Source organism: Triticum urartu, chromosome 7A (assembly GCF_056163025.1).
Source record: "Triticum urartu cultivar PI428250 chromosome 7A, HENAU_Tu73, whole genome shotgun sequence".
Taxonomy (NCBI): domain Eukaryota; kingdom Viridiplantae; phylum Streptophyta; class Magnoliopsida; order Poales; family Poaceae; genus Triticum; species Triticum urartu.
Window position 1 is genome coordinate 304,545,970 of NC_141879.1, and position 12,981 is coordinate 304,558,950.

The 12,981-nt window shown below is 46.0% G+C and overlaps 2 protein-coding genes across 2 annotated transcripts; both read left to right on the forward strand.

Moving 5' to 3' along the window:
- The first annotated feature begins 5,010 nt into the window (after window positions 1–5,010).
- Window positions 5,011–8,580, forward strand: LOC125519026 (uncharacterized). Its single transcript, XM_048683911.2, has 5 exons — window positions 5,011–5,157; window positions 5,484–6,014; window positions 7,146–7,238; window positions 7,319–7,503; window positions 7,620–8,580. Exons 1-5 carry the CDS (start codon window positions 5,011–5,013, stop codon window positions 8,578–8,580), a joined length of 1,917 nt encoding a protein of 638 aa, XP_048539868.2.
- Window positions 8,581–11,486: 2,906 nt separating this feature from the next.
- On the forward strand, window positions 11,487–12,717 carry LOC125524311 (uncharacterized). Its single transcript, XM_048689383.2, has one exon. It carries the CDS (start codon window positions 11,487–11,489, stop codon window positions 12,591–12,593), a length of 1,107 nt encoding a protein of 368 aa, XP_048545340.2. The 3' UTR covers window positions 12,594–12,717.
- Window positions 12,718–12,981: the final 264 nt, after the last annotated feature.

Below are 12,981 nucleotides of genomic sequence, written 5' to 3' on the forward strand. Positions count from 1 at the left end.
CAAAGTACTGCTACCTCTTGAGCACTGCATTGGTTTCCCCCGAAGAGGAAGGGATGGTGCAGCAAAGTAGCGTAAGTATTTCCCTCGGTTTTTGAGAACCAAGGTATCAATCCAGTAGGAGACTACGTGTGAGTCCCTCGTACTTGCACAAAACAAATAAATCCTCGCAACCAACGCGAATAGGGGTTGTCAATCCCTACACGGCCACTTACGAGAGTGAGATCTGATAGATATGATAAGATAATATTTTTGGTACTTTTGTGATAAAGATGCAAAGTAAAATAAAGGCAAAGTAAAAAAGCAAAGGAAATAACTAAGTAATAGGAGATTAATATGATGAAGATAGACCCGGGGGCCATAGGTTTCACTAGTGGCTTCTCTCGAGAGCATAAGTATTCTGTTGAAAGAATTGAGCATAGTTATGAGAATATCTAGGTATGATCATGTATATAGGCATCACGTCCGAGACAAGTAGACCGACTCCTGCCTGCATCTACTACTATTACTCCACTCATCGACCGCTATCCGGCATGCATCTAGAGTATTAAGTTAAAAATAGAGTAACGCCTTAAGCAAGATGACATGATGTAGAGGGATAAACTCATGCAATATGATGAAAACCCCATCTTGTTATCCTCGATGGCAACAATACAATACGTATCTTGCTGCCCCTACTGTCACTGGGAAAGGACACCACAAGATTGAACCCAAAGCTAAGCACTTCTCCCATTGCAAGAAAGATCAATCTAGTAGGCCAAACCAAACTGATAATTCGAAGAGACTTGCAAAGATAACCAATCATACATAAAAGAATTCAGAGAAGATTCAAATATTGTTCATAGATAGACTTGATCATAAACCCACAATTCATCGGTCTCAACAAATACACCGCAAAAAGAAGATTACATCGAATAGTTCTCCACAAGAGAGGGGGAGAACATTGTATTAAGATCCAAAAAGAGAGAAGAGGCCATCTAGCTAATAACTATGGACCCGTAGGTCTGAGGTAAACTACTCACACTTCATCAGAGGGGCTATGATGTTGATGTAGAAGCCCTCCGTGATCGATGCCCCCTCCGGCGGAGCTCCGGAACAGGCCCCAAGATGGGATCTCGTGGATACAGAAAGTTGCGGCGGTGGAATTAGGTTTTTGGCTCCGTATCTAATCGTTTGGGGGTACGTAGGTATATATAGGAGGAAGGAGTACGTCGGTGGAGCAACAGGGGGCCCACGAGGGTGGAGGGCGCGCCTGGTGGGGGGGGGGTAGGCGCACCCTCCTACCTCGTGGCCTCCTCTTTTGTGTCTTGACGTAGGGTCCAAGTCTCCTGGGTCTTGTTCGTTGAGAAAATCACGTTCCCGAAGGTTTCATTCCGTTTGGACTCCGTTTGATATTCCTTTTCTTCGAAACCCTAAAACAGGCAAAAAACATCAATTCTGGGCTGGGCCTCCGGTTAATAGGTTAGTCCCAAAAATAATATAAAAGTGGATAATAAAGCCCAATAATGTCCAAAACAGTAGATAATATAGCATGGAGCAATCAAAAATTATAGATACGTTGGGGACGTATCAAGCATCCCCAAGCTAGTCCGCATGCTCAAGTTGGAGGAGACGTCTTCCCAACCGTACGTGCGTTGAACGCGGAGGTGCCGTCCGTTCGGCGCTAGGTCATCGGTAATTTGGATCACGACGAGTACGACTCCATCAACCCCGTTCTCTTGAACGCTTCCGCGCACGATCTACAAGGGTATGTAGATGCACTCCTCTCTCCCTCGTTGCTAGATGACTCCATAGATTGATCTTGGTGATGCGTAGAAAATTTTAAAATTCTGCTACGTTCCCCAACAGTGGCATCATGATCTAGGTCTATGCGTAGTTTCTATGCACGAGTAGAACACAAAGCAGTTGTGGCGTGGATATTGTCAATTTGCTTGCCGTTACTAGTCTTATCTTGATTCAGCGGCATCGTGGGATGAAGCAGCCCGGACCGACCTTACACGTATGCTTACGTGAGACTGGTTCCACCGATTGACATGCACTAGTTGCATAAGGTGGCTGGCGGGTGTCTGTCTCTCCCACTTTAGTCGAATCGGATTCGATGAAAAGGGTCCTTATGAAGGGTAAATAGAAATTGGCATATCACGTTGTGGTTTTGGCGTAGGTAAGAAACGTTCTTGCTAGAAACCTATAGCAACCACGTAAACACTTGCAACAACAATTAGAGGACGTCTAACTTGTTGTTGCAGCATGTGCCGTGTGATGTGATATGGCCAAAAAGATGTGATGAATGATATATGTGATGTATGAGATTGATCATGTTCTTGTAATAGGAATCACGAGTTGCATGTCGATGAGTATGACAACCGGCAGCAGCCATAGGAGTTGTCAACATAAACGTCATGTAATTACTTTACTTTATTGCTAAAGCGTTAGCCATAGTAGTAGAAGTAATAGATGGCGAGACAACTTCAAGAAGACATGATGATGGAGATCATGATGATGGAGATCATGGTGTCATGCCGGTGACAACGATGATCATGAAGCCCCGAAGATGGAGATCAAAAGGAGCAAATGATATTGGCCATATCATGTCACTATTTGATTGCATGTGATGTTTATCATGTTTTACATCTTATTTGCTTAGAATGACGGTAGCTTAAATAAGATGATCCCTCGTAATAATTTCAAGAAAGTGTTCCCCCTAACCGTGCACCGTTGCGAAGGTTCGTTGTTTCGAAGCACCACGTGATGATCGGGTGTGATAGATTCTAACGTTCGAATACAACGGGTGTAAGCCAGATTTACACAGCAATACACTTAGGTTGACTTGACGAGCCTAGCATGTACAGACATGGCCTCGGAACACGGAAGACCGAAAGGTCGAGCATGAGTCGTATAGAAGTTACGATCAACATGAAGATGTTCACCGATGTTGACTGGTCCCTCTCACGTGATGATCGGACACGGCCTAGTTAACTCGGATCATGTTTTACTTAGATGACTGGAGGGATGTCTATCTGAGTGGGAGTTCATTGAATAATTTGATTAGATGAACTTAATTATCATGAACTTAGTCTAAAATATTTACAATATGTCTTGTAGATCAAATGGTCCACGTTGTCCTCAACTTCAACACGTTCCTAGAGAAAACCAACCTGAAAGATGATGGCAGCAACTATACGGACTGGGTCCGGAACCTGAGGATTATCCTCATAGCTGCCAAGAAAGATTATGTTCTAGAATCACCGCTAGGTGACGCACCCATCCCAGAGAACCAAGACGTTATGAACGCTTGGCAGTCACGTGCTGATGATTACTCCCTCGTTCAGTGCGGCATGCTTTACAGTTTAGAACCGGGGCTTCAAAAGCGTTTTGAGAGACACGGAGCATATGATTACTCTTCGTTCTACAGTAGTACTACTTCCTCTATTCACTTTTATAGGAAAATTGAAGACATTTTAGACAATGTGTAAAACAACCTATTTTGAGTTGTCTTAAACGACTTACAAAAATGAATGGAGGGAGTATTTAATTTCTCGATGGCAACAACATGTAGGTGTAGAAGTTCTGTATTCACGATGCCATGTCTGCCACCATCAACCTCAAAAGACTTGTCAAAATAATTTGTGCCCTTCTCTACATACCCTAAGGTAAACATCGTTCCTTCCTTCCCCAACATCTGCCTGTGATTTTGGTTGAATAACCTCTTTTTCTTGAGTGCAACAATTCAGTGCCCATGTGCATTTGCACCGTGGCATGAACAGTAGTAAACAAAATTAAAATATGATTTTTTGGTTGTCGTCCAAGATGCTTGAATGAGCATGTGTGTACACAATTCAACGTGTTTTGACATTCGAAGTTTTCATGGCAAAAAATGGCAGCGACAGAAACTTTGGAAAAAGAACATTGTTTGGACCCGATTTTGCCTTTTGCCTATATATAGCTCCTCGAACGTCCACCTGCATTTTTTTTGCATGCACATCGCGCACTCGAGCATCTTTGATGTAAAAAAAAATCTGTTTTTTTCATTTTAACTATTTTTTGAATTTTGATCCTGGAGCTCAAGGGTGAGTTGAAGTTGGTTTTCTGGTTCATCTTCAGCTATCTTATAGCATTGCTCTAATCTCGGTAGATGGAGCCATGGATCAAAATTTCTCAAGTCTCAAATGAACCCCTATGAGTGGCTAGGGTGGAACACTTGCCTCACGTGGATTTGACGAAAAAAATTGACGCTGCAATTTCAACCTCCATTGCGGAGGCCCTCTTCTCCTTGCAAGATGCCAAGTATTTCGCAGGACATAGTGGCGATAGCATCTCCGACGAGGTCTCCCGGGAGCATTAGGACTCAATTGCATTTTTGTCGAATCATTTTCGGGTCCGATTTGATAAAGGGATGATCATGTTATAATTTTTATTCCATGTGGGATTCTTTGTGCAGTGTTGTAACTCGTTTCATCTATTAATGCTACCCTTGTTAAAAAAGGTGAATTTGTGAATGGTTACCGATTTATCATGCAAGCAAAATATGAAAATTGATTAGAACCAGGCGACCGATCAACGCCCACGTCCATCGCGCACATCTTGCTGGTGGACCCCACGTGTAACCCTTTGCCAACCTTATATCTACCGCAATCATCTAGCGCATCGTATGCAGCCACACACTCTAATTCAACCCCCCTCTCCCTCACTCGCTCTCACACAACTTTTTGTGCGTCTCCTACCTCCCTTATCGTCGTTCACATTGACACCGCCGCTCACAACACCATGGATTAATCTTTCTCTTGCCATCACCGCTCACCTTCCTCCTCTAAATATCATTGCACATCTATGGCTCACACCTACTGGCGCCTCCTACTGGGAGACGCTAGAAGGCAGTGTCTCACCGCTGCAGGGAGCTGGAAGGCCGGCCGCCGACATAGTTGGCTAACCTACGCCGATGTCCTCCGACGCGTTACAAGTGGGACACAAGGCTTCTGCAACTGCTGGCCACAAATGCTACGCCCACAATCGCGGATGCAGGGCGGCGAGTGGCCGTGCTGTGAACGACCGCACCATGTTGGGGACGGCGAGCGTCCGTGTTGCAATGTTGGGACCGACCGCGACCCATGTTGGGGATGGCGAGCGTCCGTGCTGGGATCGGCCGCGACCTATGCTGGGACGGTGATCACCAAACTCTACGCCCAACCATGACCCATGCAGAGTTTCTAGTCGGGACATGTGCTGACGCGGTGATCAGCCCACACTATGACCACCCGTGACTCGTGCGGAGTCGCTCGTCGGATTTTTTTGCGCGGTGGCCGACCTCCCCTCGCAAGCGCGGTGAGGGGAGAGGAATGTTTTCATGCAACGTCGCACAAGGCGTGAGACGAGGGGAACGATGCAGCCGGACTGATCAAATGGGTTGGATATTTGGATCCAACGGCTTGGGAGGGAGCCGACCTTGGGCAGGGTCGATCACCTGAAGTGTAGCCTAACGGCTCTTCCAGAAGGCCACAGCTTCGAAACGGCCCCCCCGCCCCCCGCCTCTCCCCCCGAATTCTTGGAACAATCCCCCAAATCGGAACCCCTCCCGCCTCTCCCCCACCAAGTCTGCCGTCTTCAAGCCCACACGCCGCCTGCCCCAAGAAAGCAGCGGAAGGCAGCCGCCCCGCGGCGGCGAGCGAGGCAGCGGGGGCCTCCCCAGGGGCGACGGAGGAGGGACACAAGAGGTCGAAGGCGACGGCGGTGAGCGCGGCAGCGGAGGCTGCCCCAGCATTCGCAGCGGGGGAGAGAGCCGAGGGCTCCGCGGGCGCGATGGCGGGCGCGGCACCTCAATCGGAGCCGGGGATGCGGGCGGAGATGGTGCGCAGAGGAGGAGCGACCGAGGACCAGAGGAGGAGGACGGGAGCGCAGGAGCTAGGGGCGCGACGGCGAGGCCTCCCGCCCGGGAACAAGCGGGTCCCAGCCACGCGGGCAAGCCCTTCTCCGGATTCCTCTTCATCTTGCTGGATTACTCGGACGCTGGCATCACCGACGAGGTGAGAACTCGAGAAATCTGAACTGCTGGGCGTGCTCTTGTGAACTTTTGACCCTTTTGTGTGGAATTTGGGAGCAAGAGCATAATCTTGTTTGGTATATATATGGCGTTGCTATCACTAAATAATAGGGATCTGATAATTTTCTTACTGTCTCCTTGTAGCTGCATCCTTAATAATCACATGAAAAGAGTTACGTTGTCATGGTTTCTTGGGGTAACAATAGGAGATGCTCCATTTTGGTTGTATACATTAAGTTGGTCAACAAGGCCTAGGTGTCGGATCGGTGGCAATCCAGTCCTAGCATCCAGGCCAGCAAGGTCCTGCCTAGGAATTGCACTGCAAGATCATGCAGCTGGGGCTGCTGAGCACTCGGCATTTTCTGTTCCCTTTAAGGAAGGTTTTGAGATCCACCGAACACTAGTCTAGTAGTGTATGCGTTTACCTGAATGTAAAATTGACCTGTAAGCATCAGTGTCCTCAAGTTTTTTCATTCAGAGTTTTCTCACTCGGTTTCTCCTTTCATCGTTTTGTCTGATGGGGACTTTCCCCTAGTTCTAATTAGGTGACCAAGCAGTACAAACAAAGTCTCACCGTACAAAGCCTTAAGAAAATCTGCTTGCTTCTCATTCAGACCATGAGACTTTTTTCTCTGCCATTCTTTTCAAATAAAATATCAACATCAGAGGACTTCAACGCGCTTCGCGGATAAATCCTAAATTGTGACATTGTGGCAATTAATCTGAACATGTTAATTTGTTATATGTGGTTGCAAAAGTATTGGCCAGTCATTTTAGACGTAGAATCATGTCACTGTTACACAAAAATGCAAGTGCAGTAGTGCAATGCGGCTGATTTTGTGAAAACGAAGCAATATAAAGTACTTTCATAATTAAAAGCAGATAAATCGCACTAATGGCAGTTATTTTTTGAGAAAACACATCTATTTTGGACTTGGTATGCTGGCTTCCTTACATGGTATAGAAGCAATATATAGTCACTTTTATTTTGCAAACATCATCTGTTCTGTCCAAGTCACCCAGTTCTTTTCTCCGAGAAACTTACAGGAGCACATTTTTGGAATAAACTACAACAGTGGCTAATAGTTTTTGAATATCTATCTTGCATGCGCAGGACTTTGCAGCTTATAAGGAAAAGATTGAGTCTCTTGGTGGAGCACTTGCTACAGGACTTCACTATAAAGAGGCCACACACATAATTGTCAAGGTAGTATTCGCTCATATCACTTTATGAATTATCTAAAACCCGAATATTTTAAATCATGGTATTCACATATTTTTTGGTAGGGTAACATCCCAGCAGGGGCAAGGATCTTGTGGGAGTCGGAGTTAAAGCAAGTGAGCTCAATAGATTGGGTTGAGAGCTGTTCTAAAGAAAGCAGGCTATTGGCTACTGAACCAAAAGGAATTATTGAAAATCTGATTTCTCCAGAAAACATAATGACACCAACAGCAAAGAAGTCCCCTGTAAGGTATGGGTATGCCTTACCTTACATTTTTATTTATTACATTATTGTGGTCATGCATTTTATTAGCACATATGAAAGCACCTCGGAAGGACTCTACTCAATCTTTATCACTGTTACAGGAACTGCAAGTCAACGGGCTCTAAAATCCTGAAGTGTAGTGCTAGGAACAAGCTCGGAGTTTCAAGGAGGCTGAATTTTCATCCTCATCACAGGCACCTCAGTTGTGCGACAGAGATCGAAGACACAGAGAGTTTGTATGATTATTCTTTGAGGTACAAGATGCATGAGTACTGTGAGCTCCCTGGATGTAGAGCTGTCCTGAGCTGCGAAGAAGGATCTAACATAATGATACCGACTACTCTGAAGTTATCAAAGCTTCGCAGCAGAGTGATTTTGATGCGTTCATTTAACAAAGTTGTCAAGCTCCATCATGAACACTTTGCTCTTGCTGGAAAGTTTTCCTCGAAGAACTTCCAAATCTATCAAGATGACTCCATCAAGCTTGATGGTCTGGCCGAGGGCGCGATAGTGGAGTACAGTGAAGCTGCCGGGGACCTTGACTATCGCCAATTTGTTCATATGGTTGTAGAGGAGGTATTTCATGGTCAGAAGCTACCATTTGATCTGACCGAGTGGCTAAGGATCATCTCCCAGGGAGTGAACGTGTGTCATGGCAGCCTGCTCTGCAGCCATATTGACCTGATGGAGCCATATCAAGGATACGGAAACTTTGTCTCATTGTTTCAGCTATTCTGGAAAGTCAAAGATACCACTGGTGGAGAAGATCTGCTAAACTCTCTGGGACATTACAGGGGATGGAAATCTAAGGGCCTGCAATGTTCATTTCTTCACGATACATTAACCTACGAGGATGAAGCTGGCCATAGATTTGAATATGAAGATGACATTAGAGGACTTTTGAGATTATTGATGAACTCCTTCCGTCACTCGGCAAAAAGCCACTGCAGGCTCGCTATCTACCTGATTATGAATGAGTCCCGCAGGTTGCTGTCTGATCTTCAAAGGGCGCTGCACCAGGGTGGTTACCTTAGTCACCTGTCTATGAATTACAGTATGTGAAAGCATCCTACATTATACTTCTGTGCACAGTATGCTTCCGTCATCTGAGAGAAGACCATCGCACTCTCTGTACATCAACTCGTGTATGGCAGCACATGATTCAAGGCATGCTATAAATCTCAATAGCAGCCTTAGCTCTTCTGCGAAGATCCTTCCATTTCATCATGGATAGGTCTAATGCAATGAAGGCTGAAGGCTGGAGGCCTGGTGCTGTGTTTGAACACAGCTTGTAACTAGAAAACGGATAGCGATTTGATATTCTTCTTTTCTTTTTGGGCTGTATAGTAGAAATCTTGCCCTTCTTTGAGATGTCCTTGTAGTGGACACTCTGCACTTGTGTGTGATGACTGGTGTATGTCCTTTACGCCCTTTACTATGCAGTGGAACATCACCTGAAATCAATATATTCTTTCTTTCTGGTGGTATTGTTGTGAACTTGTTCCTAATGCCATGATAGTTTTGTGATGCTGGCGTGGTGGATCTCTAGACCCTCTTGACATGCATGCATTTTACTCTGCATTGGAATATCATCTGAAGTGTATGTCTTTTTTCTGGCTGTATTGTTCATAATGCCATGATATACCTATTGTCTTGATGATTGATTCATGTCAGTTATGCACTAGAGTGTACAACTACAAAATCACCTCCTGTCATCTGCAGCAGGATAAATTATCTTTTTGGCAGATCATCTCTCTCTCTCTCAAATGGAAAAGCTATGAAAATTTTCCTTGAGTTAGTGAATTGATTCTCAAAACACAAAAGGGGAGTCAAGACCTGAGGTCAGCTTTAGTATAACACCTTCAGATCAAGCTGCTGCTGCTCAGCACCTCCTCTCTTCTTGTACCAAAATTCAGATTGATAATGGCGAGCATGTTTCCTTTTGGGCTGCGATCAGACGTGGGAGCCCTCATAGATTTTGCTTATTTCCTCTCCTCTTAGGATCAGATGGATATCTTCATCACAACTTGGATTCTGGTTCGAAATCTTGTGCTTGAGGACACCATTTCTTTGGTCAGCCTATGATGCCCATTTCTTTCTTTGGTCAGATTCATAACACCACCAACAGTCACAAATTTTGGCCCATTTGAAAAACTGAAGGTAAGATGAGGTTTTTCCTTCTGCTCCTTCAAAACAGATTATGGACTGCAGATAGGCTGATCGAGAGCTAGAGGATGGCCGCACGGCATGATAATGCATGCTTGGCTGCTCGCTTTGTGATCTTGTTCTGGAAACCTTACTGTAAGAAAAACTAGTTCTGGAGTGCCCTTTTGCTAAACAGACCTGGTTTGCCTTTGGCATCTCTCATCCATGGGTGTCAACCACTGCTCTGAATGCTTCAACTGCATGCTCTGACTGAAACACAGCCAAAGGAGAAGGAAGATCTGCACAGTTTTTCTTCCCTTTGGCTGGATTTCAGTCTGTACAGATTTTCCTTCTCCTTCAATGCTTAAGCAGAGCTTCCGGTGTCTAAAAACCAATGTGGTAGCTTAAGCAGAGATTCAGTCTGTAGACATAGCTTAAGTTTATCTTGCGTGAAGACAAAGGTTGGCTTTCACCCTTCTGAAGACAAGTTTATCTGCACTTGCACATATTCAGAATCTTTACAAGACTCAAAGATCTGCCAGTTTAATCATTCATTCTCTTTACTGAATCTGAAAGCCGATTCATATCAATCGGACAGTCAATACTCACTCAATAATCTACAACTTGAGGCATGGACGAGCTTTTCTCGTTTCTCTCTTCAACGCGCGTGCCAAGCCACTGGACTGGAGATCCTGCCGTTGGATGCCGGCGCCTCCATGTTCTGCAGCGCGGCCATTTTAAACATTTTTCTTAAAGGATCAATTTTGAAAGATCATGACCATTTTTAAAATTGCAATTTAAAGTATTCACGAGCATTTCTTAAATATGTAATTTTTAAAGAACCATGTACTTTTGAAAAATGGGCCAATTTTTTTAATAATGTAGGAACGTTTTATTATATTTTTTGAATATATTTAAAATTTAAATCATTTTAGAAATAAACTTCAAAAAAACATGAAAGCCATTTAGAATGCATGGACATTGTTTTAATCTATGAACACTTTATAAATTTTGGGTAACATTCTTTAATATGTATTTGATCTGTTGGTGGCTTCGCCCGGTAATATGTACTCCCTCCTTAAGAAATATAAGAGCATTAAAATCACTAGTTTTACAGAGGGAATATTTTTTAGTGAATTTATCCCTTTTTAGGATCTCTTAGAGAATTTATCTTTTCTTTAGCAAATTTGGAGAATTTATCTAAATCTGTCCAAAAAAAATCCGGCTCAACCCCGGAACGGGCCCATGTGTGCGCCTAGGTAGGCTATCCCTCGGAATGGGCTGAACCGAATTTCAGGCGCCTGAAGAAGAATAGCACACGCGCAAAAAAGAAAAGGAAAAAAAGATGGGAAGCAGAGGAGGGGCGGCGCGCCGCCGGCCACATCAACATTTCGGCGACCACGGGAGGGGTGGCGCGGCCACACCAAGATTTCGGCGACCACGGGAGGGGCGGCGCGTCTCAACTGCCTTCTTTCTAGCCATATGGGCGGCCCGGCAACTCAAGCAGTCCACGGGCGCGTGGAGCACGAGAGCGGCGGCGACGACTCCGGCGACCACGGCGCGGCAACTCCGGTGAGGCGGTGAGGCGCTGACCCCTATTCTGCTCCTTCCGACTCGGGGTCTAGCTAGGCACTCTGCCATTGGCTATCTGCATGCAATCCGAGCCCGGCTGTGAGTCAGGTTAGATCTGTCGCCTCCTCCTTGCCCTTCCGTTTGTCTATAAATTTCTTCTCCTCTACTGGCAACCCTGCTCGTAACCTCCGTCGGAATCAAAAATTCAATCTTTAGATCCAGTTAGTGCGGGAAGATCGACCGGCGGAGACATGTCTAAGCGTCACCTCTCGGAACCCAATGCCGACCGCACCGGGAAAAGGCCGCGCCGTGTGCCCAAGAAGCACCTCTACCTGGTGCTGGACGACTGGCACAAGGGCTTCAGCATCCACAAGATCGACATCGACGCCTTGCAGGACGCCACCACCGACCTGCACCATGGGTTCCCTTACCCTGCTGCTCTCCGGTTAGCCGCACCGGTAAATCGTCTTCGCATGGACTTCGCCGCCATGGACAGCAACATATTCATCACCACCAACCCATGCTGTCCGCACACTCCCACCCTCGTGTTCGACACCGAGATGCCTGGGCTCACCATGGGCCCCCGTCCACCGGTTCGACTCATCGATAGGACCACCTTCACCGTAGCCGCCGGCGGCATGATGTACGCGTTGACACATCGCCATGTCCACGAGCAGCACTCTTTCGAGGCCATGTCGTGGGCGCCAATGGACAAGGATGAGCCGTGGCCGAGCCCAACCATGAGGTGGTCCTGGAAAAGCGTGCCCTCACCGCCACCATTCGCCATGGATGACGTGATCACCTCCTACGCACTGCACCCGGACGGGCACACCATATTCATGTCCGCGCACGACATACGCTATCATCATCTTCCAAAGGGCACCTTCTCCTTCGACACCAGGACTTCCAAGTGGAGGTTGCATGGGGATTGGGCTCTACCATTCCAAGGGCAAGCACACTACGACGACGGGCTAGACGCATGGGTCGGGCTTCACAAGGACGGGTACATCTGCTCCTGTGAAGTCGCCTCCCGCAGCAGCACAAGTGCGGTGGAGCTTGAGTGGAAGGTGACCAAGGAGAAGCTGTTCCACAAGGACTCGGAGAGGCGGCTGGCATTTGCGAGGCCCAGTCTCGCCTACATGGGCGACGGCAGCTTTTGCCTTGTGGAGTCTGTGCTACGCGAGGGAGTGGAGTTTAAGTGCGCCTTCGGTGACCGTGACGGCTGTGTGCTCCACTTGAGCATGTTTGGTCTTAAGTATGATCGTAGGGGACAACTGCAAACCACGCGCCACCACACTAACTCCTATGTAGTCTCTAAGCATCTCCAGACAGTTTCTCCTGTAGTCTTCTGGATGTAGAGCTATTTGTTGACATGTTTTATGCAAACCATGTCCGAGAGTAATGTACGCTATGTATTATTATATGTGGGCACTATAAAGAGAAATAAAAAAGAAGTCCACTTCTCTTGGCATTTTTGTGGAACATGAGTGATTATTTTTGCATAACTGTTCTCGAAAGCACAGTGATGATCACACGTTACAAAAACTAAAAGTGGGACTGTCTTTTGCTCCTGCAATAACACGGTGTTAAATATGGATGGTGAAATTCTATTGTATAATAGTATCATAATAGACAATGAAATTATCTCTTATTTTGAAGAAACAGGGCTGAAGCTCTGCCTTTGCATTAAGGAGAAATTAGAGTTTTCTTACGGCAAAATTAAATCATCTATAGTACACCAAAAAG